The sequence below is a fragment of the Ammospiza caudacuta genome, chromosome 3 (genome assembly GCF_027887145.1).
Source record: "Ammospiza caudacuta isolate bAmmCau1 chromosome 3, bAmmCau1.pri, whole genome shotgun sequence".
Classification (NCBI taxonomy): domain Eukaryota; kingdom Metazoa; phylum Chordata; class Aves; order Passeriformes; family Passerellidae; genus Ammospiza; species Ammospiza caudacuta.
The window spans coordinates 62,783,047-62,809,242 of NC_080595.1; the positions used below are offsets into that span (position 1 = coordinate 62,783,047).

A 26,196-nucleotide genomic window follows, 5' to 3' on the forward strand; every position below is an offset into this window, starting at 1 on the left:
TAGCTCCTTCAGTCCACAGTTAGTTTTATAGATTGAAACACACTTTAACATGTTTCTTTAAAATGCCCCTGCTGTGCCTATAAATCAAATGATCCATTTTCTGCTGTTTTTCATAAATGCGCTTAGCAATATTTGTAGTGGAGTAGTTCACTCACACTCTATTATAGGTGACATTTTTTTATTAGCATAATCTGGAAATTTCCATTGTCTTGTCCTACTTACCTGTCCTCAGCAATTATTTTTGTACAGCACAGTGTTACAAAGTATCTGTCTACAATGTCTCTATCTGTTTTGGATGTTATTGCTAATTTTACGCTCTAATCTCAAGTTTAACTATTTAAAAATAGACACAAACATTTTGTTATCACCAGGCATTTGGAAACCATTGCAAATACAGGTAAATATCAAGACAAAATTCTTCTGTGTAGAGCATTTCTTTTACCTCTTCATGTTCAGAATGTTTTAAGATTTCTGAAGGGTACAAGAATATACCTCATTCACTTCACTTGTTACTAGCATAATTAATTAACACAAGTGGAAAACACGGTGATGATCACTTGCACTGTGTACAAACTTTTTGTGAGTCAGAATATGTTTCCATAGGAATTAATAGGTGAGAAAGAGAAATTCAGAATATTTCAGGATGTGCTTGTGTTGGAGAACCATGACCTTTGATAAACACAAGGGAAAAACATAGACACTTCTCTCAAAATGTTTTATTTTTCAACTCCATTGTAGAAATATTTTATATACAATTTACAGTTCTGATGTCTCTGTAGTATAAAATATGTTCCTTTTGCATTTTTTTCAATCATTACTACTATTATATATATAATATCACATATAATATTTCATGTATTTTAGAGTAATATAATATATTAGTTTTTACATAATAAAAATATATACTGTGTATTGAAAGCCTGGTTCAACAATGATGATTTAATTCACTTTAGAAAATTTTATGTATCATTTTTATTCAAATTTCATTGGCACAGAACACTTGACTGGAAAACACAAATTTGAAAAATACTCCCACATACTTAAACAAGGAAATAAGTGAAATCACTGAAATTTTCTTTTTTCCAAGCACTGACACCTTTTCCAAAGATCATCAGATACTTTCAGTCTCAAATATTGGCAAAAATGTCTTTAGCCTCAAGATCTCAGAGACAGATTCATTTCTTTCCTGGTAAAAGTCAAGCCCAGATAGCAACTCCACATCCCGAACACGTGCAGAATGAGCCTGAACTCTTTCTTCAACCCATTCGGAAAGTGTCTTATTTTCCTGTCAAAACAAGCAAGAACAATGTTCAGACACATAAAAGGCCCTCTGTTGTTTGGTGGCAGTGTTAGGCAATGGCCAGTGTTTGACCTGGTCTGACAGACTAAAAGCCTCCACTTGGTAAAACTTCTTTCAGGCTTTCCAAGGCATCTTTACAGCCTTGCTTTTAGGGATCTCATTTAAACAGAATCGAGCAGATGTCTCTTCTACCCACCTCTCCACTTCCACAGTGACAGACAAGAAGAATTATGCTGACATGGCAATTGTGACTTTAAAGTACAAAATGCACGAGCCACATTTCAAACACACACCTAAGGACAGTTTTAGTTACAGCACAAATTAGCTGCACCGCTCAGGCCAGTCAAGCAACAGGCACCTGACAACTCACAAAAAGTCCTTACAGCAGCTCAGTCTTGATTGCTGGACAGCAAGAATTGTTGCTAGTTAGATGGGGAATACAATGGAAATGCAACCAGTAATCAATCCAAAATGTTCTTTTCTGTTCTTTCACTGCAAGGATTGTTTCACAAAGAGCTGGTAATTTGCTTTTTCATTAACAATATCTGCTTCTGAGGCAAATGATTCATTAAATTTATGTTACTACCAAACATGATGAATATAAAATGAGATTTGGGGTTTTAGAAACTTTAGAAATTATAGTCAATCTTTAAATTATGATGACTAATTCATTCTAATAATTACTCAACCCTCAACTTCTAAAAAGATCTCACTGGGAAGTTGTGGATTATCCACACTACAAATGGGGAGACGCAGAAGTTGTTTCCGAGTACAGCAAGCTTGCATCTGTCTGGAGTTTTGAGTTCAAAGTTATAAATCAACTAAAAACTTTGTGTGAAGATCAGTTCAAGTCTGTGCAGCTGTACTTGTGCAATTTATATTTATATTTATATTTATATTTATATTTATATTTATATTTATATTTATATTTATAGAAATAGAAATAGAAATAGAAATAGAAATAGAAATAGAAATAGAAATAGATATTATATATTATATACAAACACTGAGTTTAGGAACCTTCTGCAACCCAGAGTTTGTGGAATAGGCCTCAGCAATACATATTACACTCAGATAATGTATTTTGTTTCCTACAAGGCACAAGATTCACACTGTTAGCGGTAAGCAGAGATTTCATTTAATTCAAGTATGAATTTTAACTGCAGAACCATTCATCCAAATGCCTGGATTTCTCATAGAGGTGGAATAAGCAACTAAAGGAATTTTCTATTAACTGAAGGGAATAACACTGAAAGTCTTCTGACACCGCTAAAGTAAGTTTATCCTGCAGTCTTCCATAAAGATATCTCATCTCCCTGTTGCCTGTGCTGCTGTTCTCAGCCCTTCTCAGGTGACAGCATTTCCCAGTCCTCTTATCTTACCTCCCTTTCTTCTTCCTTGCTTCCTATCAGCTCATTCATTTCCAGCTACCTCTCCTGGAGCTCCTTGCTCTTCTGGTGATTGCTTTAACTGTCAGCTCACTCCCAGCTCATGAGGAATGAGTTAATTCCACAGACTGATAAAGGTTCTCTGGATGACTAAATTCCAATGGGAATCAGTTCCCAAAGTTTGTCGGCACACAGGAACATAGAACTGTACTTACAGCACAGCTTTCAGAGTTGTCAGGTCGATGAGGAATGATAAAAGACAAAGCATCCAAGGACCCTGAACAGTTCAGTGGAGTATAGGATGTGTTGTTGCAGCTTGTCAGAATCACATAGTAATGGGTTGGGACGGGGATTTTTGTATTGTTTACATACCTACAAAACAAACATTAGGTAAGGCATTTCTTGAGATATCAAGTGTTAACACCACTGATACAATTAGAAATTTATAGAATTTGTCTCAATATATATCTTTCAATACTATATGACTTAAATTTTTTTTGTAATTGAAAAAGATACCTGATGGGATACACAACCTCGCCATTTATTTTATGAACATCCAAACATACATGGATTACTTTGTGTGCTACAAGCAGTCCCACTGAACTAGGACTGTTTAATGTGGTCAATACTCTATTTTGCCAGAGCCAGAGATCTCTACATCTGGAAGAGTCACAATAGAGCATCATATTATATGAAGAATTTCAACCATGTGAATCAGAGGAGAGCGATGAGAAAATCAACTTCTGACTCCTTGCCATTGAGAAATGCCAGAACAGTGATTTGTGGCTATGTGCTGTAGAAGTCAGCTTAGGATACTCGGTTGAACATGCCTTTGCTGCTCTTTTGTGACTATTCTGCAAACATGGTCACTCTTGTGTATAAAGAGCTGAATGTTTCCCAGGCTTTTTTGTTGAACAAAATCCTATCACTGAAATTATTATACTTCTTTGTATGACAGCCTAACCATGCTGACTAAAGCATGCTTATTCCAAACTGGAGGCAGCATTATGTGGTCAGCTGGGTATTACAGCATTATGCTTGGAAGGAAGTTGTAGTCCCTCCTCCCTTCCACCCTCCTACTACGTGGCAGGCTGATTTTCCCATTCTCAAACCATTCATATCAGATGTGGTCAAGTCTAGCCGGAGTAAAACATCTCCAGTGATAGATTCAGCTGTACTGACTTCCCAGCACCTTTCTACTCCATAAATGCTCTTAGTCTCAGAAGGTATTTTCCCTAATCTAGGTTTTCATAATTCTGTTTTTATTTCCTTGTATCCTTATTCACTGACATTAATAATTGGTCTTTATAATTTATGTGTAAACATATCAGATGTTACAGTAAGCTGTGTAAGCCATAGTTATGCAAAGTTACCTCTCAGGAATGTTACATTTTGCATTTCCAGTTATGTGATTCAGTGAAGGCAAACACACAAATCTGACCTTTGATGAAATACATCAGTTTGAGACAATAGGAAGAAACAACAAACAGGTCAGTGAGCACAACATCAAAGTGAGATAATCATGCTTAAGCATGTCTTCTGCCTGTTTAAAAGTCATATTCTCCCAGCATTTCTGATGCAGAGGCCCAAAATCTAAAATCTAGGCATCATCTTGGGAAACCAATTACTGCAGACTAATTACTACTCTGTACCTGTGCATGTATATAGAGATGTAACTGCACAGCTTTTTACTCTTTACTTCAACTTCCATGGGACTGTATTTGTTTGCATGAGCACTTCCTCTTGTTTGAGTAATATGGATGTAGCATTATAAAGAGAATACTGCATTCTCCATGATACTTGTTTCTTAGTCTTTTTAAATAATAGGTGGTTTTTGTGTGGAAACACAGTTGAAATCATATAGAGCTTGACTTCTGGCTTTTCCATGTACTTACTGCTTAATTTCATCAGGGCTATCAAAATGGCCATCATAATTGTAATCAAACGCTGGTCCACTGATAACGTTTACCCCATTTCTTTCTCTAGCATATTTCTGAAGAAGCACATTATGGAAATAGTCCCATATGTCTGTCATAAAAAAAAATAAAAGCAAAATTAATATCAATTTAAAGTAATTTCACCACTGAAGAAAAATAGTGTATTTGTGTTTTCACTGAAGATTAATTTTTAAAAGTTCAGAACTAAACTCTTTGTTACACAAAATTAGGATTTAATCAGAAGGGACATACTCCCACTTGCCATTGAAAGAGGTGCTGTAAATGTTGCTATAGTCAATAGCAAGGTAAATTGCACTACTGGAGTGTATCTAAAGTGTATCTATCTTTGATTTGATCTAAAGCTGAAGCTACAAACCTACAGCTGAGAGGTCACTAATTTCTGGCTGATGTGCCTGATCAGTGTTACAAATAGTAGGAACTGACATAATGATTTTGTGAGAGGAATACTCACCACCTGACCTGTTAGTTTAACTGTCTAGAACTCATGACTAGACAATTTGGCTTATTTCACAGACACCAATCAAGAAAATGCAATTCATAGGATATAAAATAGTGACATTATTCAAATATTTACAACTGGCATGGCAAAAAAAAACCTGTCAGGTTTGGGGCATTGAGGGAATCTCCTATTGATTTAGCTGTTGCTTATGGTCTATAGAACCTTCTTGTTGTTTTCCTTGAAAAATTAGATTTTTCACAGTCTGTGATTTATTTGGAAGATTAAAAACACTTAGGTCTTCTGGATCTCTGGTTTTTAATGAGTGAACGAATAATTGAGGTCTGAATGTATTAGAAAGGTATTTACATAATCGGGTTTTTTCCAACTTTTTCCTTACACAATTCCTCTTTTTATGCATTTTCTAAGAAAATTAGCCTAGGCCTAAGAATAAAACAGGATCATAAGCAGTTATAGAAAATTTCTTATCAATGATTACAAACAAATGTGAGTCAGGCTGGATGTGAAGACGTCTTATTATTGCATAATAAAAACATCTATTATAGAAATAGTGTTGCAAGATTAATATTGTTGGGGTTTTCTCTTCAGATTTTGAAAAAAAGAATTGCCATTTGCATTCACCTTGAGCATTTTCCCAAGGGATATTTTTATGAGAGTTTCATAGCTAACATTTCCTGTTAGAATAGCACAGAGGAGACGAAGAGCAAACTCATAAGCAAACAGGTAAGCAGAAATAAGCAGAAATCAGATAAGACTACACAAAGAAAAAAAACTCCCATATAATTGTGCTATAAATTTTAAAACATCTACTCTTAAAATGTTTTAAGGATATTTTCACAACATCTGGATATACAGCAGACCATACATTAATGTTTTAAAATTTTGTGATAGCTTTATCAAATCAAGAACAATAATTAAAGAAAATTAATCATAATTAATCAAAATTTTGCAACCTACCTTTGAAAGCTTTATACATGGGAACAATATTGCTGGTGAGTAAGGCATCATACTGTTCAAGATCAGATGAATTGTAGTCTATATGAAAAGATCAAAATATAAGTGAATGGAATACTATACAAAGACCAATTGATTCATATGTCACTATAAATTGTAGGTACATGTAGTTCAATTACATGTTACATTTGAGCATGAGTGTATGATTCTATTGCAAACATATCTCCAAATTTGTTCAAGAAATCTACTCAATAAATAATAATTACCAAATTTGAAAGTAGGAAAAGAATATTTATGCAGAGGAAGAGGGACAGCCTTTCCTTCCAACCCTTTACATCATTCCAACCGGTTTTCATCACATTCAAGTTGTTCCATGTTTAAAAAAAAAAAGTAAATATTCTAAACCAAAAATATTTAGATACAAGTAGCAGCTGCCCTACTTTTGGTCAGTCTGCAAACACTGGAAACCTTTTTCTGCCCAACATGCTGATCCAAAGAAGTTTGTTTTGGTGTTTGGGTATATGTTTAAACATAAACCCACATCCAGCTGATTAAGACTTTCTAAGGTCTCTATAAAAAGAACCATGCTCACTGGGAGGATAGAGGAAACTGTGGGTCAAGGTCAGCCCTTCTGGGTAGTCAGAACAATTTTGGCTCCAGGCAGCAGGGATTCTAACATCAGGCCGCAGACAGTCTGAAACAGTGGGAGGAAGAGGAGATGTGTTTTCCTGTGAAAAGGAAAAAAAAATCTTACACCCACGGCTGTGGCTAAGCCAATGCTTTGTATGGTTTTACTTTCTAGAATGGACTTCATTGAATCTTCTCCTATTTTCATAGTGAATCAGGTCAATGCAAGTAATGGACACTAATGTTTTCTGGGTAGTGTTTTTCTTCTACTCCTGTTTTTAGGTAATTCAGGGAAATCCGTATGCACCGTGTAAAACTGTAGGACCAAAATAAGGTTACACCTTAGGCAAAAACAGATTTCACATTTGACTCATTCGTCACTTTTACATATTTCTGGAAACACAAACTGGATGTCACATCCTCCTGGAAAGCAGCTAGTAGATAAAAATGACACTATCACCTCATCTTGGCATCTGAGCATGCAGTCTCCATAAGAATTTGTGCAGCTGAAGAGTTATAGATAAAGAAATCCACAGTAAATTTGGAACATTTTACTGGCTTTAGTAACTCACCAGAATATGCTAACATGCTAAGATCTGGCCAAAAGTAATTCTGATGACTATAATTCTTTCTATAACCTTCACTTTTTTTTTCCTATAACCTTTTCTACACACTTTTTCATAATTTTACACTAACATTAGATCATCTGGATATTGTTTTTTGCATTTAACTCTTTTTTCATGCTCCATTACCTGTAACTTAGTTTCATTTTGGTAAGACTGGAATATATTTTGCATTGTACCTTTATAAATAGAAGATGAATGTCTAATTTAATTTTCAGTACATTGTTTGTTTTGATCAATTAAAACTAAGCAAAAAAAAAATCTGTAATGTTCTTCTTCTTGTGCCTCTTTTTACTCCTTGATTTAATTTCTTTAGTTACTTCTATCAGAATTCAAGTAGATGCCATGTTACGGTCAGGTTGCATATTAATGGAAAACATATATACCACATGGAATGAAATATAAAAGACAAAAGTCTTCCTTTGACTCCTGAGGAGATCATGCATCAAAAAAACCTAACCAAACAAGCAAAAAACAAAAATCATTCATTACCAATTTGGCTCTTTCTATTTCAGGTCAAAGAACCATAATGTCTCCTGAAGAAAGCAGTTAAAACTAAAAATTGGCTGTGGCTACCACATCATGAATTATCCCTTTTTGATGCTATTTATTACTTTTTGATGAGCCAGTAATTAATGTCAAGAAGCAAGAGTTATTTGCATTACATAACAGAATTTGAGCATCTGCTGTGGTCTCCTATGTAAAATGCAGCTCCCTTCAGGTGTGTTTGTCTTTTTGCAAGAAAATGTGCCTTTCTCCCTGGAAGATGAGTATAAAGCCTCGAGAAAACTAATGCCCTTCAATCTTAAATTTCCTTATTCCTGAGAATAATAAGTAATCAAAATGCTAACATCTTTTATTTAAGATCTGCAAGTGTATGTTATTCAACCAGTTTCAAAACTCCCAAATCACACAAAAGCCCAGCCTGCATTATCTAGTTTAATATTTAAGCACTTCTTTATAGCTACCTAATAATGAGCTATACCCCAACCTACAAATTGTGTAAAGCATTGTACAGCCTGCATCCAAACATAATTAACCCAGGGTGCAATAAAAATTCTGTAGAAAGGGCAACTTTCTGTCATTCCCAGGTATTGCAGCCAAACCTTACCGTCAAAGGCATTAGCTCTATCCCTCTGTCCTTCCACAGTTGTTATAAATTACAAAGCCTATTCCTCTTGATTAGCACATGTAATAAAAAATCATAATGTCAGCTTACTGTGCAAGGTAAGTCAGTGTATGAGCTCTTACACTCAGAGCCTTTCACTGTTGTGCCTCTGACACTATTACAGATGGAATTTATGATTTCCTATTCTTTCTACAGAAAACATACATCACTGCACTGGATTCTGCTGTGACCTATATCCTCCAATACTTCAGTCTCATTCACTGCTTCCCACAATGTTGCATAAACTGCTATAACATCCTCCTGCAAAATATGTATTTCTCTTAATTTAGATGTTAAGTTGAGCAGGAACTTTCTTTATACACTTCCAGTGTCTGAAGGGGACCTACAGGAAAGCCAGAGAGGGACCCTTGGTCAAGAACTGTACTGATAAGACAAGGAGCAATGGGTACAAATTGAAAGAGGGGAAATTTAGGTTAGATATTGGGAAGAATTTTTTTCACATAAGGGTTGTGAGACACTGGAACAAGTTGCCAGGGGAGGTTGTGGATGTCCCAACCCTGGCACTGTTCAAAGCCAGATTGGATAAGGCCTTGAGCAATCTGGTCTAGTGGGAGATATCCCTGTCCATGGCAGGGCTGGATTGGAATTAGATTAAGGGCCATTTCAACCCTTTAAACTTCTATGATTCTTTGCTAACTGAGAAATTGTTTTTCAACAAAGGAAAACATCTGGAAAGTTATTTGGGTTTTTGAGCTTTTTTAAAGCTCAATATTAAGAAGACTGCAGCTCTGATGGAACTTTTTAGTCTTTTTAAAGCAAAATCAGACAAAAAATATGCCGACAATTTACTAGTTTTCAATTGGGTAATGCACTTTCATTGAAAGGTTTAAGGGCAGATCTTCAAATATGAAGTGTAAACAGTTCTTGTTGAAATGGACCTTTGTTTAAATGACTTTTAGCCTTCTTAGGACTGGATTCATGATACTTCACCCAAGACAGAAGAATCAGTAAAAAGCATGTAGTGACACTTTCTGAAATACTATCATTTTAGCAGCATACATTTGATTAAAATAATTTCTTCATATTTGTACTGCTGAAATAAGAAATCACATAGACATCAATAACAGTCCTCTTCAGACAGAAGATTCAATATAGAAACTACTTCCTCAAGGCAACTTAGAAAAAGGGTCAAATTATGAGGGCAAGTAAGCCCATGAATGTCCATTAGTTTACCGACCCTGAAAACTCAAACAATTTATTCTTGATCCGCATACCCTTGAACACCCAGAGGTTCGTTCAACTATAATTACATTTTTCAGAAATCATATCACGTAACAGAGAGCAAAGAACTCATATGCACTACTGCAAACTGTCTTGTAGAGTTGCATAGAGTGTATTTAATAGGAAAAAGGTCATGGTACTCATCGGAAAGCTTAAAACTTCTGATTTGGGAAATCACAGCCAATCCTGCTTTTTCACAGGAACTGACAGAAGAGATGGAGAATTGTCTTGACAGCATATCCCTTTTACAGGACAGGCTTAATAGAACCAGGTCATCAGCAGCTCCTGTATCTTTTGTGTCCCTAACAAACGGTCATTCCCATTTCTCAAAACTTTATTTTAAGATAGCTAAAAGTTAAATAATATCAAAGACATTTTTTCTGACACAAGTGCCTTAGTCACATGACATCCATCAGCCATTAAACTGGGTTCCTGACAAATGGACCACATTTTTAACCCATTAGATCCCATATTTAAGAGTAGTAGAGGTATTTGATAACCTACAGGCTTATTCACAGTGTAGGCAGTCCACAGTGGCATCCGGAGATCGTAGCTGTATCCACTCACATACTGATGATGGGAAAGGAGGCAGTAGACCTTTTCCTTCTGAAGAACTCTGGGTCTCCCATATGGCAAATGAGATGAGTTTGCCCTCTTTACTAAAATTTAAATAATAATTATTGATTTATTCTTCTATAACATTTTGGATGGCACAAGGGGTTAAGAGAACAGACAAAAATTGTTAACTAAAACTTTGGCAAATGCAAATAGATCCAACAGTAAACCTAGTCATGGTTCTTTAGGCTTATAAGTAAAATAAAAATGTAGAAAATAGTTTTTATATTGTGTTTAATGTACAAAAGTCAATAAAGTATATCAGACTTGAAAACTCTTGTTTCTTTGAAATTTCATACCGATGCAAGTATTTTGAATTTATCTTGCCAGTGCAGTAAAATTTACATCTTGTTTGACTAGGAGGCAATACAATGCTTCCCAAAATTTCCAGAAACCCCATAAAAAAGGTGGAAAGAAGTATCTATGGGAATTTTTGATCAGAGAAAGGTAAAGTTATGGATACAGGGTAAGGGATAAGAGTTGTGTCACATAGCCTGACAGTGCTCACATTTTCTTCAAGACCATTGAAATCTTTATGATTTTCTCCAAAATTTTAATGATGTTCAGATCCTATTCCTATACATACATGTTGCTATAACAGAGTCCCTTATCATTTTTTTAAGACACGAAAAGGAAAAATTAAAAAAAAAAAGATGCTTCTGACCTGATTTTCCTACTACACTTTCAATTGTAATTAATGTTGCAAAAATTCCCACTGAAACCAGTGACATGAAATATACACCAAGTGTGGATTTTAAAATACTGCTGCTCTTTTCATTTTCTGCTACTCACTTTCTTCTGTGGTGAGATTTAACCTCTCATTTAGCTCTTCTATTGACTCAACGGGTATCTGTAAAAAGTCAGAGAATTGTTCAAAATGAATCAATTTTTTTAGAAAAAAAATGAAGAAAGTAGAACACACTTGACAAAGATGATTAAAAGATGCCAGAAAACCCCTATTTACTTGTGTGCAGTTGCATCCCAGCTCATCTGTAGGAGCCAGATTGTAAACTGGACATGAAAAGGGAGATGAGGCTTCCTCTGGATGTGAAGGATTGTAAAAGGGTTTCTTTAAGAGGTGATTCAAGCTGCCATGTGTTCCATTGTTTTCTGCTGGTGCTATACGCAGCAAATCTGTTGAAACATTTGAAATTTGTAAACATATTTTAAGACTAAAACAGTATTTTAAGAAGTTATTATCTGTCCAAATCTACTAATCTCCTAGTGATTTTTAAAAGTAGAAGAAATAGCTTATTCCATTATTTAAACTATTACAGTAACTACTCCCACCAACTTGCAGTTTTCTAGGTCTGAAGGTTCTTTGCTATCTTCCACGGCATCAAGATTTAGTAACTATAAATTTGAGTACTGTTGGTACAGTTTTATACATTGTCACAACATTGAAAAGATTAGACAGTTTAATGCAAAGTATAAATGTTATTGCAAGTGCATCACATTGTGAAACCTAGTAAACTATTGCATTTTTGTGTGATGCTTTAATCCATATTTTCTGAGGCTCATGCTTCCTAATTGTGCACTGCTGGGACTACAATGGTTCACCCTAAGTTATGAGCAAGAGCAGATATTCTCTGCAAGATTCTTATCCACAGTTCCACAGGCATTACTTTGACAGCAAACCCCTTTGGCAGGTGTGGTTCCCTCTGATTCTTTAGTGGAATTCTTCTGCAATCAGAAAAACCTTCAAACCAGTGCAACTTCTGGAAGTCAATTTCTTATCAGTGCAAAGAAGGCCTAAGAGCATGGCTTCAGTGTTTTGTTTTGAATGAATTCACTCAATTTTTAGCTATGCTTCTTTTAGCTCTTATAACACTGGTATTTGAAAATACTAGAACTTTATAGTCTTAAGTACTGGATTGTTTCTACTCACCACACATAAGGTTGTAAACCTCAATGTTTTCAAAAGCATCCACTTCTGTTTTCTCTTTAAAGCTTGGGCCATATGCTAAGAATATAGCCTAGAGTGTAATAGTAATAACAAAAAAAAATGTTACCTAAAGGAGCAAAGTCAAAACCAATTCAGTTGCACTTTATGAAAACTGGGACAATGGAAAAAATACAGTCTTTTCACAGTCACAGAAGTTAAAAGTACAGGATTATTCTGGTAAGGAAGGCAATTTTCTGCCATTGCACATAATTTAAAGAAAAATGCAAAGCAAAAATTCCCATTTCAAACTATATAATGAATCTCATTTGGTTTTGGGGTGTTTTTTTAATACCTGTTGCACTCTGAAGTCTTTGGGTCACTTAAGAGTCTATGGCCATGATTAAACCAAGGAGCAGGGAACTGCAGAGACCCATTCCAAACTCAGCAAAGACCTGCATCTGTACCACCAATGGTGCAAGGCAGCGCTGGGCAGCCCTTCTGGAGCCTGCAAGCCTTGTGGCAGAATGCTGATAATGATGCTATGTACAGACTCTTGGGATTTTCTAGTGCTTTGTGAGCCTCCTGAGGTGCCTGCCAGGAGATATGGGAAACAGGACTAACAGGACAATGATCTGTTCTAAAATAATATTATGTGTCCATAACAGAAAAGGAATTTTCAAGTTATTATAGAAAAATGAAATATTCCTCCTTTCTTAAAAAAAAAAGTCATCTGTTGTGGCACCTGTGCAAGGCTATCTATTATTACGGTTTCCATGGTAACCAGAATTTACCTTTTCTTTCCATACAAACATTCAGCATAATTCTGATCACTGACATTTGGTTTTAACATAGTTGTAAAGATCCGGAAGGATCTGATTCTTAGGCACAGAATATGGGATTTACAGTGGCATGCTTGACCTTAGCTAAAGGTTCACATCACAGAAAGTACATGAAACACCAAAAGCTTAAGACCTCAAAATATTTTCAGTGTAACCAGAAGTGAAAATTAGATGAAACTGTAACATAGGCTATACTAACACACAGTATATCTAATTAGTTTTTTGTTCTGGTGATATGATTAACTCTTGTAAGATAAGGAGAGACAATTAGATTTAGTTTATTTGAGCATACAGGCTTCCAGATGCTCAGATGAACTCCCAGAGCCTATGGAGACTTTTTGGTCATTGCCTCAGTGGAAGAATGAAAGAAAAAAAGAATTCAATAGCTAAACATGGTAGACTTGGTTTACTGCAGTCTACCTGTCTCCAAGCAGCTAAGGTAAGACCAGACTGTTTTTACTACAGGACTCCAAAGAAACAGGCCTTATACACATCAATGAAGCTCAATACAAATATTTGGACCTAGTATGTGTTTACAATTTACATATCTTGTGGCCAGAAAAGAAAAAGCGCACTGCAAAAACTGTCATTGTTCTGTATTCTGGTGATTTACCTGGCACATGATGATTTTGTACATAAGAAAGTGCAAGAATAGAATAGAATAGAAATCATCTTACCTCCATACTTTTGAATTCGTTGTTATAGCCATGGTTACCTCCATCACAAGATGTGTAACTTTTATCCCTTAGGAGAAACCATCACACAGTGTAAATAAAAATGACACAAATAGAAGCACTTAGTAACAGTCATTGTGGCTCACAGACTCCATCATTCCTTGAGAACTGACTCTGCCATCATATTGTAGCATTTATGGCTCATCATAGCATTCATTTCTATGTAGACCTCTTTCTCCTCTAACAGAAATTGCTATGGACAGTAATAAATTATCCTAACTGGCTATGAGTGTACAGTGAAACAATATTTTCAAAGCCAGTTGACAAAATGGCCATTTTTGAACTGAGTCCTTTACCTACCTACAGGTTGCAGAAGAGGTGTAATCTATTTTGGAAGAATTCCTAGTTATATTCTTTGGCATTTTAACAGAAAGCTTACAATGGGAGAACTGCTGTCAGCTTCTGTGGAATAATATAAATAAGACTGCAAGGGATTTTGCCTTACAAGACAATGCATTTTCATCATAGATTCTGAAGGGTGAAGAGACGTGGATAATGTGGGGATGGGTTATAGAATTAGCAACACAACAGAATACTCTGACATGGTGACTAACACTTATTTTCCTCGACCCATTGCTAAGACACATGGAAAAATTAATGCACAGTTGTCAGGTGCAGGTATCCTGTTGTCAGAGGCCCAAGAACATTTGAACATAGTTTAAAATAGGGTGATTATAAGATTTTTTTTTCAGTGCACATTTCTTTTTGTATGTCCTGGACAGCGATTTAGTTTCACCAAAACAATCCTTTTTATGTATAGAATGATTTTAACTGTAAGAAACATGGAAATGTAACAAGTCTAAAGCAAAACAGGAAATGAAGCAGCTGTGAAGGAAATTAAAGGGATGAAAGTGGGATGAAAATCCAGCATAACAATCACACAAATCATGTTACCTCACAGCCAGCCACTGTCGATCCACCAAAAGATGAACTTTATCAATACGAATGTTGTTGGCATAGTGGAATCGTTTGGGCAAGTCACGGGTCAGGTAGGGCTTGAAGTGCTGAGGGGATCTTCTGCACTGTGCAAGAGAAAGGAGTCCAGTCACGAGTTTCACTCAGTTTCGAACAACCACCCATCATTCAAAATTATCCTTAGTGATAGGAATGCAAGCACAAAGCCCATTAGTCATAGATAGCTTCTTGCATGACTCGCAGATGTCATTTTTGGCCCCAGAAGCAATGCAAGGAAACGCGACACTTTTGATCTCTTTGGAAATAGACTACATACAATTTGTATATCAAGCCCACAAATACTGTGGTAAAAGTACATCTAAGGCTTAAAGACACTCAGTAGAACTGCTTAGTCTATATTTCTGTACTAATTGGCATCTGACTGGTAAGATTACACTTCATAAGAGAAAGATCCCTGGCAGTTTATTTCTGCCACATTCTGTCACTTTACCATTCAATAAATAACAAAGCAAGCCAAGCATACACAGTTTAGCACAGTCTAGGGTTTTAGCTGCAAGCCTGAACACGTAAATGTCCATTGCTCAGCTGTTAGCTAAAGATCTTAACTTTTACACCCACATTTAGTGTGTTCATACAACTGCTGCATTAGCAGGCATGCCATGGAAGAGCTTGGAATTGTGAGCCTAATGATAACCATATGACATACTGCAAAGACTTAACTATATATGGCCATTAGAAACCATTCCAGCTGGCTGCAAGCATCATGGCAAAGTTTCAGAAGTGTTGCTCCAGATCAGGAATCCAGCACTGGGATAACCCAGAATATCTAAAATGCTAAAGGAAGAGCTGCTGGGAAGCTGCATAGGCCACAGAAGTGGACCTGTTTTACCACACAGGCTGTGCAAACTATACCATGCTTGGAGCCTGTTCTGACATCTTCACTTCTAAATACTAAAACTGTACACTCTGCATAGGATACAGACTTTAACATGTGATATGGGAGTAACTGTGCCTCTGCAGTCATCAAAGAAGAACAGAGGAATCCAGGAACACGAAAAATAAGGATTCAATGTGTTTACTATCTCGGAAGAAGAGGTCTAATTTAAAGGAAAAATAGAGGAAATCAACATATGACTTATGTCTATTCATTAGCAATAAATATAAAACACACAACTACCTTATCTGCAAAAACCTCTCATTCTAATAACTTGACAAGGACAAAATACACCAACCATTTATGAAGAGGAAAGAAAAGAGGACACATCCTGGTACCAGCCTATTCCCATAAGGCACAAGATGTCACATCTCTGTAACTATTAGCAGCAGCAGTTTCAACTGAAGTTGAGAGCATGCAGATTGTAATATTCCCCTCATACCAATGCTCTTTGATATGACAGACTGCATCACACAGCGAGGGAGGGGATGTAGCACTGAGAAAGCTCCTTCAGCTATTCCCAGCCGCTGATCCTACTCCCGCAAGTACAACAGGTTAACGGGAGACCTCTAGTGGAGATTTGTCGGAAACATACCCATTTGGGAGCCCGGGATTTTGACAAACTGAGAGCATTTTTATAAATGTACCACAACACCTGTCTACTGCTTGGCACAGGACAAGCCACAGAATAGAAAACAAACTGGCAATGAAGAAAACAAGGGGAATTTATGACAGCACACTGAGAGTAAGCAGTTTAAATGTTTAACTCAGTGTAAATTGTAAAAGGAAAGAAATTGTAGGACAGAAAGACAACTGTCCTACAATTTTTTAGTTTGGCCAGCACATTCATCCCATATGTACTAATGTATATCTTCACCACTACAAAAAAGCGACAGAGACTGAATTATCTGTCTAAAAAAGTATAAGGAAAGAGGAAAGCACCATGCACTGTCACATCACCCTTTAGTAAAAGAAATAGGTTTGGTCTTCCTTTGGTTTGCACTCTGTTCTGCACTTCTTTATTTGTATCCTTCAGAACTCAGCTGTCAAAGTGTGCCCACATGGGAGACAGGCAAGCTTTGACCTGCCCTCAAGTGCTAGATCCATTCAGCATGGCTCAGTTCCAAGCAGAACTACCAGTACAGGACCCTGTCATGGTGCAGCACATGTAAAAGCACTGCAACTATTTCAGTGATATGTCAAAAGGTCCTAAGACAGTCATACTGCCTGGTGCCAAAGGCCTATCTTGCCTAGTACTCTGTTTAAAATCACACCTCCAAAATTCCTAGAATCAGACACTTAGAGAAAGTGTGAAAGAACCAGCCAAGTATTGAATGAAGTTTCTTTCTCATACCTGCTTAGTTTCTTCTAGGCTTCAGGGACTTTTTTAATCAGATGTTCCTTGTGGATCAGATCTAAAAGCCCTTACAGTGCTGTCCTGCATTAATGTGTCTAAAATCCCCCCCTCCTACTTATATTTCCAGCCTCTGCAACACTTTGTGCCAATGTACTCTACAATCTCTTGCGTGGAAGTTACTTTAGCCTAGCCTGAGTGCAGCACTTGTGTTCCAGTGCTAACAGATGCCTATTGTCTAAAGCATCTCTGTGCTGTATTCTCTTCTGTCATGAAGATATACCCAAGTTTCTGTCCCTGAACTCAGCCTCTTCTCTAAGTGAAGTACAGAACAATTTTCCCCTAAGGCAAACCTTTGTGCATAATTTTTTAACAACTTCCGGAACTGCCTCCCAAGGTATAGTGGAGTCAGTACACTATTGAAACTGGCACCATAGTCTCATTTTTTTACAAACTGTGTTTTTTCCTCAGATTCCTATTAAGAGTAGCTATGAGTAAAAGTTATACGAATATTTACTCACTGTGAGGTTTTTAACGATTCCTTCTGAGTCAACTGTTAAAAAGAAAAGATGAATTAATATACCTATGAATGGCTGAAGGACAAAGCTTCATAACTAAAACTTACACATGCTTTTTGTCCCTAAAGTTGCTTATCTTTATTAGCTTGTGAAGATAGTGGCAACTATCACCTTCCACAGGTAGGAATGTTATGTTTCCAATGGTAATTACCTTTAAGTGTGCCTGTGGATGTAACTAGAACACTAGAACTTTGGGTACATCAGGACAGACTGTATGCCATGCTGATGACTGCCTACACCTAAAGCTGACAGATCATCAGACCCAAGGTTTTTTTCTCTTATCTAACCCTTGTTTGAAGTATAACCTTTTTTACATTGAACAGGACCTGGAGAACTTGTCTTGTATTTTGCTTCCAGCAACAGTCACACAGGAAATTTCAGTCTATCTTGGTATTTTCACATTGCACATTTTGAAAGACTAGTTTAACCATTTGAGATTAACTTTCTAAAAAGTAAAAATGAGCACTTCGTGGAAGAAAAATTCTTACAGAAAATCTAAGAGTATTAGAGGAAATAAGTCAACAATTTTATTGAGATTGAGACACAGAAAAAACATGAGTATTCTTTCCTCAGCTGCTTTTGTATGACTTAAACCAATGAAAGTTTGCTTTATGTCATATAAATATTCTGCCTTCAAATATAAGTACAATTATAAAATATGAATAAAAAGTGCAATGGGATCCTAGCTCTTATTTGCAATCTGCAATAACTATCCCTTTTACAATACTTTACAAATTCTTTGAAGTCAATACATAGAGAATTTCCATGATTTTATCTCCGTTGTTTTCCCTGATAGAGAAAGTTCCGGGATTTTTTTTCCATTCTGATAGCATGGTATCAATTTCAAGTCAGAGTTAGCTCAAATGGTTTCAATTTTCTGTTCTTTTGAGACACTAGCTATAATGTCTTAACCAAGACTTAGACTCCACTGTGCTAAGGTTCACTCTCTAACTTTGTACACACAGAAATATTCATTACTTCAAAAAGACTGACTCTGCCAAATGTTGCACAAGAAATCTGTGAAGAGCTTATGAAAGACCTGAATTCCAGTTTAAAAAAAACCCAAACTACCTTTACTTCATCTTTCCATGTCAAGAAAATACAAATTAGAGTCTGAAACAATCTTTTCTAACCTTCTAATTCATCTAAAGTGGTCATTCTTCAAAAATAAAAAATCCCAAACAACTTCCATGGATTTCGAAGCCAAGTTAAGGGAAACAGAAAGCTGCTCCCACTGCTGATTACTACTGATTATCCACTTCCTTATTTATTTGTTCATTTGTTTGTTTGATTGATTTATTTCCTGCTACATTGACTGCTCAATCCCAGGATTGGTCCAGACTTACAGGTAAAATAGTCTTTTGGAACATTCTTTGCTCGAATGCGAGCTGCAGGCCCAGCATACAGGTAGAAATCCACCTCTTTGAAGTAATTAGTCATATATTCCAACTTCTTGCAGTAGGTCTTCTCCATCCCTAAAGGGCAACATAGAAACAGTTCTTTTTCATATGGCAAGGAAGATAAAGTGATTTATAAAATGGAGCAACACTACTAAGCCCACATATTTCACACAGGAAGAAAACAGTGACTCAGTAAAGTTAACTTGAAAAAAGAAGTATATACATTACCATGATCAGCTAAAACAATGAGGTTTACACATTTGTGCAGGTTTCTTTGTTTAAGTCCATCCATGAGCATCCCCACTGCTTTATCTGCTAACTGTAAGGCTTTGATTACCTGTGAGATAAATCAGTTACATCTGAGATCCTTAAAGGTTGAACTTTATGCCTTCATGCAAGTAAAAATGTTATATTTTTGGGTTACAAATTAGGAAACATTGAAATACAGTGTAAAAGACAGCTCTGAGGATTTGCCAGGCCATCTGCTTCTAAATATCACATAGTAATATAATTAAAGTTCAGTCTAAATATAAAAATTAATATTTTTTGTATTAGTATGATCTGAAATTATTTTCTGCCAGTCTGTTTGGTTAATGGTTCTTTTGATTCACACACAGTATGGGAATGATACCATTAGGCTCAACCACAAGCAAAAGTTTTTAACAAAAAGTCATAAACAGTCATGGCAATTTTTCATCTACTATCCTTTTCAGGTCTATAAATTGGTTAAGTTCATACTACAACACCATTTTTAGTGCAATTAAGTATAAGAAAAATATAGGAACTACTTACACCAGCACTAACTGGTCCAAATGAATGTCCAGAAGAATCTGGTTGTTCAATATATAAAGTGTATATATCAGGCCTTGAATTAGAAATAAATAAGAATGGAACATTATGAAAATTTAGAGGCAGCACCTAAAGAGAATGCTTTGATTTGAAAAAAAAGCAATATTAAATGACATTTTAAAAGGAATTATCAGTAACCTCTTTAAACCTTGATAACAGTCCATACAGTAAATATAATCATCCAACTTCCTCTGAGTTTTGTAATTAATCAACATGGGCTCTTCATAATTACAGTTTCAGAAACAATATCCAGTGTCTTAACAGGTAACCAGAAATCACCCTGGAAAAATTCAAGATCTCAGACATCAGAGCAAACAATCCTTTTTGAGATGTAAATGGAACTACCATCTGAAAGAACTCTTCCTGACTAAGCAGTGAGACTCTAGAGAGCATATTCTAACTGCAAATACATTAGGATTTTATTAGCAAATTGCCATATAAAATATTTCATTTCTTTACACGTCACAAAGTTAACACCGCGATCGGCACTGACAGTTACTTTTCATCCTGAATTACTTACTACAATTACTTTCATGTATTTAACCTTTCTTGTGCATTAGCCTTCACATAAAATCTTTCATCCACACACTTAAACTAGAAACTGAATCAATGTTTCCTACAGGACATACACCAAGAAAAAAGACAGAACAATCAAATAAAACTCATACAACAGTACATCCTGTTCAGATATATGCTCACTTTTTAATCTTTTGTACCTACAGCCTTATCATAGCTATGATAAGATACAGAACAGGCTTAAGTTCAGCAAATAATAATTTAAAATGGTGAGGAAGATTCCATGTTTCACAAACATGAACATAAATTTCAAATGCTAAGCATTAACACCTTTCTAAGCTATAGTCTAACAAAGCAGGTAGATATTACAAGGTGTTACCTCTCAGACTGGGCATTATCAAGCCACTTGAGTATTCCTGAAATTCTCTCTTCATATGGAACAGAACTGAAAAGAAAAAAAATACATAAAAAAGATATGATGTTAACAGAACTTTCTGACTAGCACTTCTATTTCCCAGATACAGAGAAAGTGTCCATACTCTAGTCATATATCAAAGTCACAGATCTGGAACAAAGAATGATGCATTTTAACAAGGTATAGCAATTAATTTTATTACTCTCATTTTTAATGGAATATAAGTCACTTTAAGTGGTAAATTAGACAGACCCTGATTTTGCAAACACAAGCCTGTGTTGGTGGGACTACTCATATATTTTAAAATACATGCAAAAAAAGATATTTTAAATTGAGGAAATAAACCTGAAATACAAGGTAGAATAATTTTTATTCTTTCCAGCAAGTATAAGCCTTGGACTTTCACATTTTAAAAGTAAGTAATAATGCCATCCAGTCCTTTGTGAGATCATGCTTTGTTTCCTGTAAGAGAATTCACCCATTAAATATCTCTGCTTTCCCTCAAAGTCATGCACAAGCTGTATGTTAGTTACTCACAGTACTTAGATGTTTTCTGAGTACCAAGCCTACACATCACTGCAAATTCTGTTATCTACAGAGACTTGTGGTTCTATGCTTGCTTTAGATTATCTTTCTAAAGAATCATGGGAAGCATACTGCAATCATCACAATCATCAAAATCTAGAAATAATTTACTAATGCCAATGCCTTCCATAGCAAAACAAACAAATTGCATGAAACACAAATGACAAAAAAAAAAACCCAACAAAAATAATGCCACAAAAACTATGAAGGCAATTGGTACTTCACATGTGCAACCTTTGAATGAGCTAGAAAAAAAACATACAAGAACTATGATTCAACAGGTGTGTGCACATTATTAAACATGCAAGCAAGACCAGAGGAAATTCAGAGCCCCTCTTCTTTCAGTTTCTTCCCTATCCAGCAGTCTCTCTCCAATAATTTCTGTCCCCCATAGCCTTTTGCCTTGACTTCCTAGTTTGTGTTTGTTGTCTTAAGGTATAGGTTATCTGTAAGCTTATTCTCAAGTGCAAGTATTTTTAGAGTGCTATATAATATATGTTGATTTTACACATGGAAATATCGCAGTCATTGGTGCACCTTAGCAGTGGCCACTAATCATTTCCAGGATGCTCTCCTAGTGTTTTGCATTTGGCTAAGACTTCTAAACTGTCTAGGAGAGCAGAATATACAGTGCCCTGTGACTTTCTCATTGTGAATCCCCTGAATGGCTTTGAAATTTTCAAGTATTTTTGGTAATTCCATGGCATAACCAGGATAATGTGACATGGCGCTTATCTGTCAGACTTGTTTAAAAATCTTGTATTTCATTTCTTTCGACTGTCAAATAGCAGTTTAGATTTTTGGAGTAATCTGCAGGAATTTAGTACAAGCTGTACCAGATCTTACCCGTTGTATTTGGTGTACAGGGTGGGGTATTTTCCCCCAATTGGAACATCAGAGCCTGGCCAAAAGAAGGTGCCTGCTTTCAAATTTTGGGACATTGCTGTCAGCCAGACCTTTGGGTAAAGATACAAACAAATGATTTTTTGTCACCACTGGAGGACTTCAGATCACAAAAGTAGAACTATGTGCTGCAAGCATGCATTTTTCCTTCTCCTTTCAGTTACCTAATGACCATATCTGATATGAAGTTTTGTTTCCTACATTCTGAAGAAAAAATAGTAGCATGGAAACCATGATGTTGTAATTTCCTGGATAGTCTCAGCATAGAAAATCACATAGGTATTTCCATAAATGCCAAAGGGCAGCAATCCCTTTTCCTGTGGCAAACCCCAGGATCATGAAGATGGAAGAAGCTGCCTTAGGGATATTCAGACTTGTCATTAGGAAACATTTTATGACACATACAACACAGGAACAGGCTTCCTAAAGAGGTTGTTGCTGCCTATGTCTGTCAGTGTTTATGAGGCATTTGGACAATACCCTTAAAAATGTGATCAAATGTTTGGGCAGCCCAGAGTTGGTCAGGCAGCTGGGCTAGATGATAACTGTTAGTCCATTCCAAATAAAATATTCTGTTATACTAGTTTCATTTTGTTTTGTATCTATTTCAGATATAGATACTAATTGTATGGCTTTATTCTAAGAGGGCATATTTATATTAATCCTAAAAAGTGCAGCTCTGGTTGTGTTACAAACCTGACAGAATCCTTCAGGAAAAGAAACAGCACCAGAATCTGGATACTTGGGTATATTATAAACATTACTACACAGACACATAGACACAGACACACATATACAAAGGCATATTAAGTAAATATACTACATATTGCATATATTTAGGGTACTTTTCAGCATTATTATTAGAGTTTGATATTACTAGGAAATTAATAATATTAATCAAAACCACAGGTACAATTCAGGGTTGTTATGAAATGTGTCATATGTCATATATAATTGACATTTTTTTCCAAAATTAAGCTCTTTGCTACTCTCTTCCTTGCTTTTAAATGCCTGGACATTTGCAAAAAGATATGTATAAATATATGTAATTTAGAAACCAATTTCATTTTGTAGCAAGTCATCAAGAGACAGCAAAAAAAAACCAACTCCAAAATCAAATCATACTGAAAATTTACTGTGGCTGCTTGTGGCAAGAAGACCATTCCAGTACTAGATAAAATATTTCAGGGTTTTTTTTACTAACTGCCACATTGAGTGAAAGTTTTAAGTCTCAGAATTAATATTTTAAGAGTCCTTTTACTTTTCATAACAAGCAAATTATTTTGTAGGCAGCCTATGATATGAAGCCTACAGGTTATCTAGTACTTTCTGCAAATATATTGCATAGTTTTTAATTTTATTCCCTTTTTGTTTTGTTTTATGATATGACACAAACCACTCTGGACATAAATACTGTATGACAAAAAAACCTACTGGTTGCCCTTTCCACCATGCAGGTTTGAATTTTTCCTCCCCTGAAAGTGAGAAATGCGCATTCAAGTCTACATCATACATGTTGTTGTCAATGATACCATGAGATTCTGGATACAATCCCTGTAAAACAAGAATACACAAAATAAAATGCTGAGTCCTGAAATCAAGTGGACCCTAAACTATGTTTCAATGCACACTGCTACAGTGCTGCAATTTCTAAAGAAATTTTTCTCTTAGAAGCAGAACGCTTTCCTAATTCACACAGATCGTCTTCCTGCCAGTGAATTCAGAGTGCCCATCAAATTCCCTTTTCCATATTTCCTTCCCAGCCCAAGCAAAACCAGATGTGCTGTAGATTAAGAACCCTGTGTGTCATGTGGCTGCATGTCAGCTGCCAAACCCACCCTAACAAACGCTATCATCAAAAGGCTGTGTCCTCACCCATGCTCACCCATATCCAATTAAACTGACAAGGATCAGGAATAAGCAGCCCACAGGCCAGGGCAAGATGTAGAGCCACACAGATCACGCCTGTATGTACCATCTCAGTATCTCTATCTCTCTCTGATGTCTTAGCATGAGTTCCCATGTCCCACAAAAAAGACAGCCACCACAAAATCCTTTGTGTGTAATCCAGATAACGGAAAGGAAAACCAAAAATTCTCACTTACTGTGACAATAGTATAGTGGTTTGGAAAGGTTTTTGTTGGGTAAACAGCTCTCATGTATTTTGAATGTGTGCCACATGTTTCTGCAACAGATCAGGGTATTAATATACATTTTCTTATATTTTTTTAAATTGAAAACTAACAGTCTTAAAAACAAACAAAAATCACTACTATCAGTTGCTGCAGTTTTAGATGGAGAAATATCACTCCAAAACAAGACTCATACAATCCTGGTGTCTCCTTGTGAGCTAAGCCTACTGTCCCATTGCAGTCAGTGGACCTGGATGCCCAATTTAGCTGCCTAAATCCTAGAGGCCTGTGGTCCTTTAAGAAATCTTTATGATCCTGTCTGGCCTTCAGATGCTCCTCCTCCATCTTCCATTTATTTGGATTGGTCTGACAATCCAAATAAATTTCTCAGATACTTCTGAGATCTAAAATGGCCTAAGACTTCTATCAATGTTATGCAATGAGACTGAAGCCTGAGATCAGACCAAACAAGATACCCTGCAGAGCTGATTGGTGACAAGCAGGGAAGGGCTCATTTGCTGAAGCACTGGAAACAGACTGGGAAACCCTCTGATGTCCAAGACATCTGCATGAAAGTTGACAGTTTTGATGCAAATCACTTTGAGATCTGTGTTCTCCTGACACAGCTGCTGAAGGCCATGGCACTCTGAAGTATACCAAAAACACAGATTAGGGCAGCAGCAACTTGTCCCGTGGCACCCTCTGTCTGTTGACTGATCTAACATATCCTCTAGGCTCTTGCACTGTGCTGTGCAGACTATATTAAACATAAACACACTGATTTCAGTGAACATATAATAATCTCACATGCAGACATCTCCAAGAATATGTCTAAATGCAAATGTTCTGCCCTGGAGAGAATCCCACCCCAGGTGTCCTACCTGTATCTCCAAACATTGCATTATTTTTTCATCAATCACAGGTTCTTAGCACACAAACATCTGTAATGTCTAAATCCACTCTAAGATTCAATTTATTTACCCACAGAACAAATACATGAAGACTGGAAGATGCCTTAATGATGTTTTTACATCTAACTCACATAGACAAAGTTCTATATTAAGCTTTAACCAGATGATTATTTAATTCATGCTAAAACACAATTTTTTCATTGATGTAGAGCATTTCAGCCAAAGAACAGAAGCTGATTTTAACTAAGCAACCAAAAAAATGAAAATGTGAATTTTTTCAACAAAACTATTCCAGTGTGATACAGAAAAAGAAAAAAAAAGGTTTAATAAAGAGTGTTTGAAGAATGGCTGAATAATTGAATAATTGAAAGGTATGAGAAAATTGGCAAAATTTTCTATGGATTTCTCTTGCACAATAAAGGATCTATATTCATAGTGTACATATTCTATAAGCTTGATTACCTTTATTGAAAGTTCTAGGTTAAAGGAGTTAATAGAGAGTAAAGATTTTATGCTACCAATCAACATTTCATTTTTTCTTTTGTAAAGAAAGAAATTTCTCTTTCCTGTAGATTTCTGAGAAATATAAGCATGAGTGTGCATAAAAAATTGCTCAAGTTGACCACAAATATGTGCAATGCTGAATTAGATTGGTTCTTGTTTCAAAGGATTTCTTGGGAACACAGACATAGAATGGTATTCGCTCCTTTTGCCAGTTTGGCATTCCCTTTTCACCTTGTTTCAAAAGACTGGAACTGAATACTGACTTCAGCACTCGTGACTCCTTCACTGATTCAAGTTCCTTCCAGTCAGAATGATGTCACAGAATAAACAATTAGCCAGAAAAGTCAGGTTTGCACATTAGTTCAAGCTCAGGTTTCTGGATACTCTCATTATCCTCAAACAAGATTGTT

The 26,196-nt window shown here is 36.0% G+C and overlaps 1 protein-coding gene across 1 annotated transcript in view; it reads right to left on the reverse strand.

Moving 5' to 3' along the window:
- Positions 1-733: 733 nt before the first annotated feature.
- Positions 734-26,196, reverse strand: part of ENPP3 (ectonucleotide pyrophosphatase/phosphodiesterase 3) — a 35,447-nt gene continuing 9,984 nt past the window's right edge. Inside the window, exons 7-25 of the mRNA XM_058802430.1 lie at positions 24,345-24,424; positions 23,674-23,793; positions 22,183-22,292; positions 20,716-20,781; positions 19,764-19,836; positions 19,200-19,308; positions 18,918-19,046; positions 17,515-17,546; positions 14,685-14,812; positions 13,734-13,800; positions 12,221-12,308; positions 11,297-11,466; positions 11,125-11,182; positions 10,222-10,376; positions 6,650-6,785; positions 6,061-6,138; positions 4,584-4,716; positions 2,904-3,060; positions 734-1,285 (exon numbers count right to left, since the gene is read on the reverse strand). Of these exons, the coding sequence (XP_058658413.1) occupies positions 1,112-1,285; positions 2,904-3,060; positions 4,584-4,716; positions 6,061-6,138; positions 6,650-6,785; positions 10,222-10,376; positions 11,125-11,182; positions 11,297-11,466; positions 12,221-12,308; positions 13,734-13,800; positions 14,685-14,812; positions 17,515-17,546; positions 18,918-19,046; positions 19,200-19,308; positions 19,764-19,836; positions 20,716-20,781; positions 22,183-22,292; positions 23,674-23,793; positions 24,345-24,424 (2,063 nt within the window). The 3' untranslated portion in view covers positions 734-1,111. The remainder of the gene's footprint in view (positions 1,286-2,903; positions 3,061-4,583; positions 4,717-6,060; positions 6,139-6,649; positions 6,786-10,221; positions 10,377-11,124; positions 11,183-11,296; positions 11,467-12,220; positions 12,309-13,733; positions 13,801-14,684; positions 14,813-17,514; positions 17,547-18,917; positions 19,047-19,199; positions 19,309-19,763; positions 19,837-20,715; positions 20,782-22,182; positions 22,293-23,673; positions 23,794-24,344; positions 24,425-26,196) is intronic.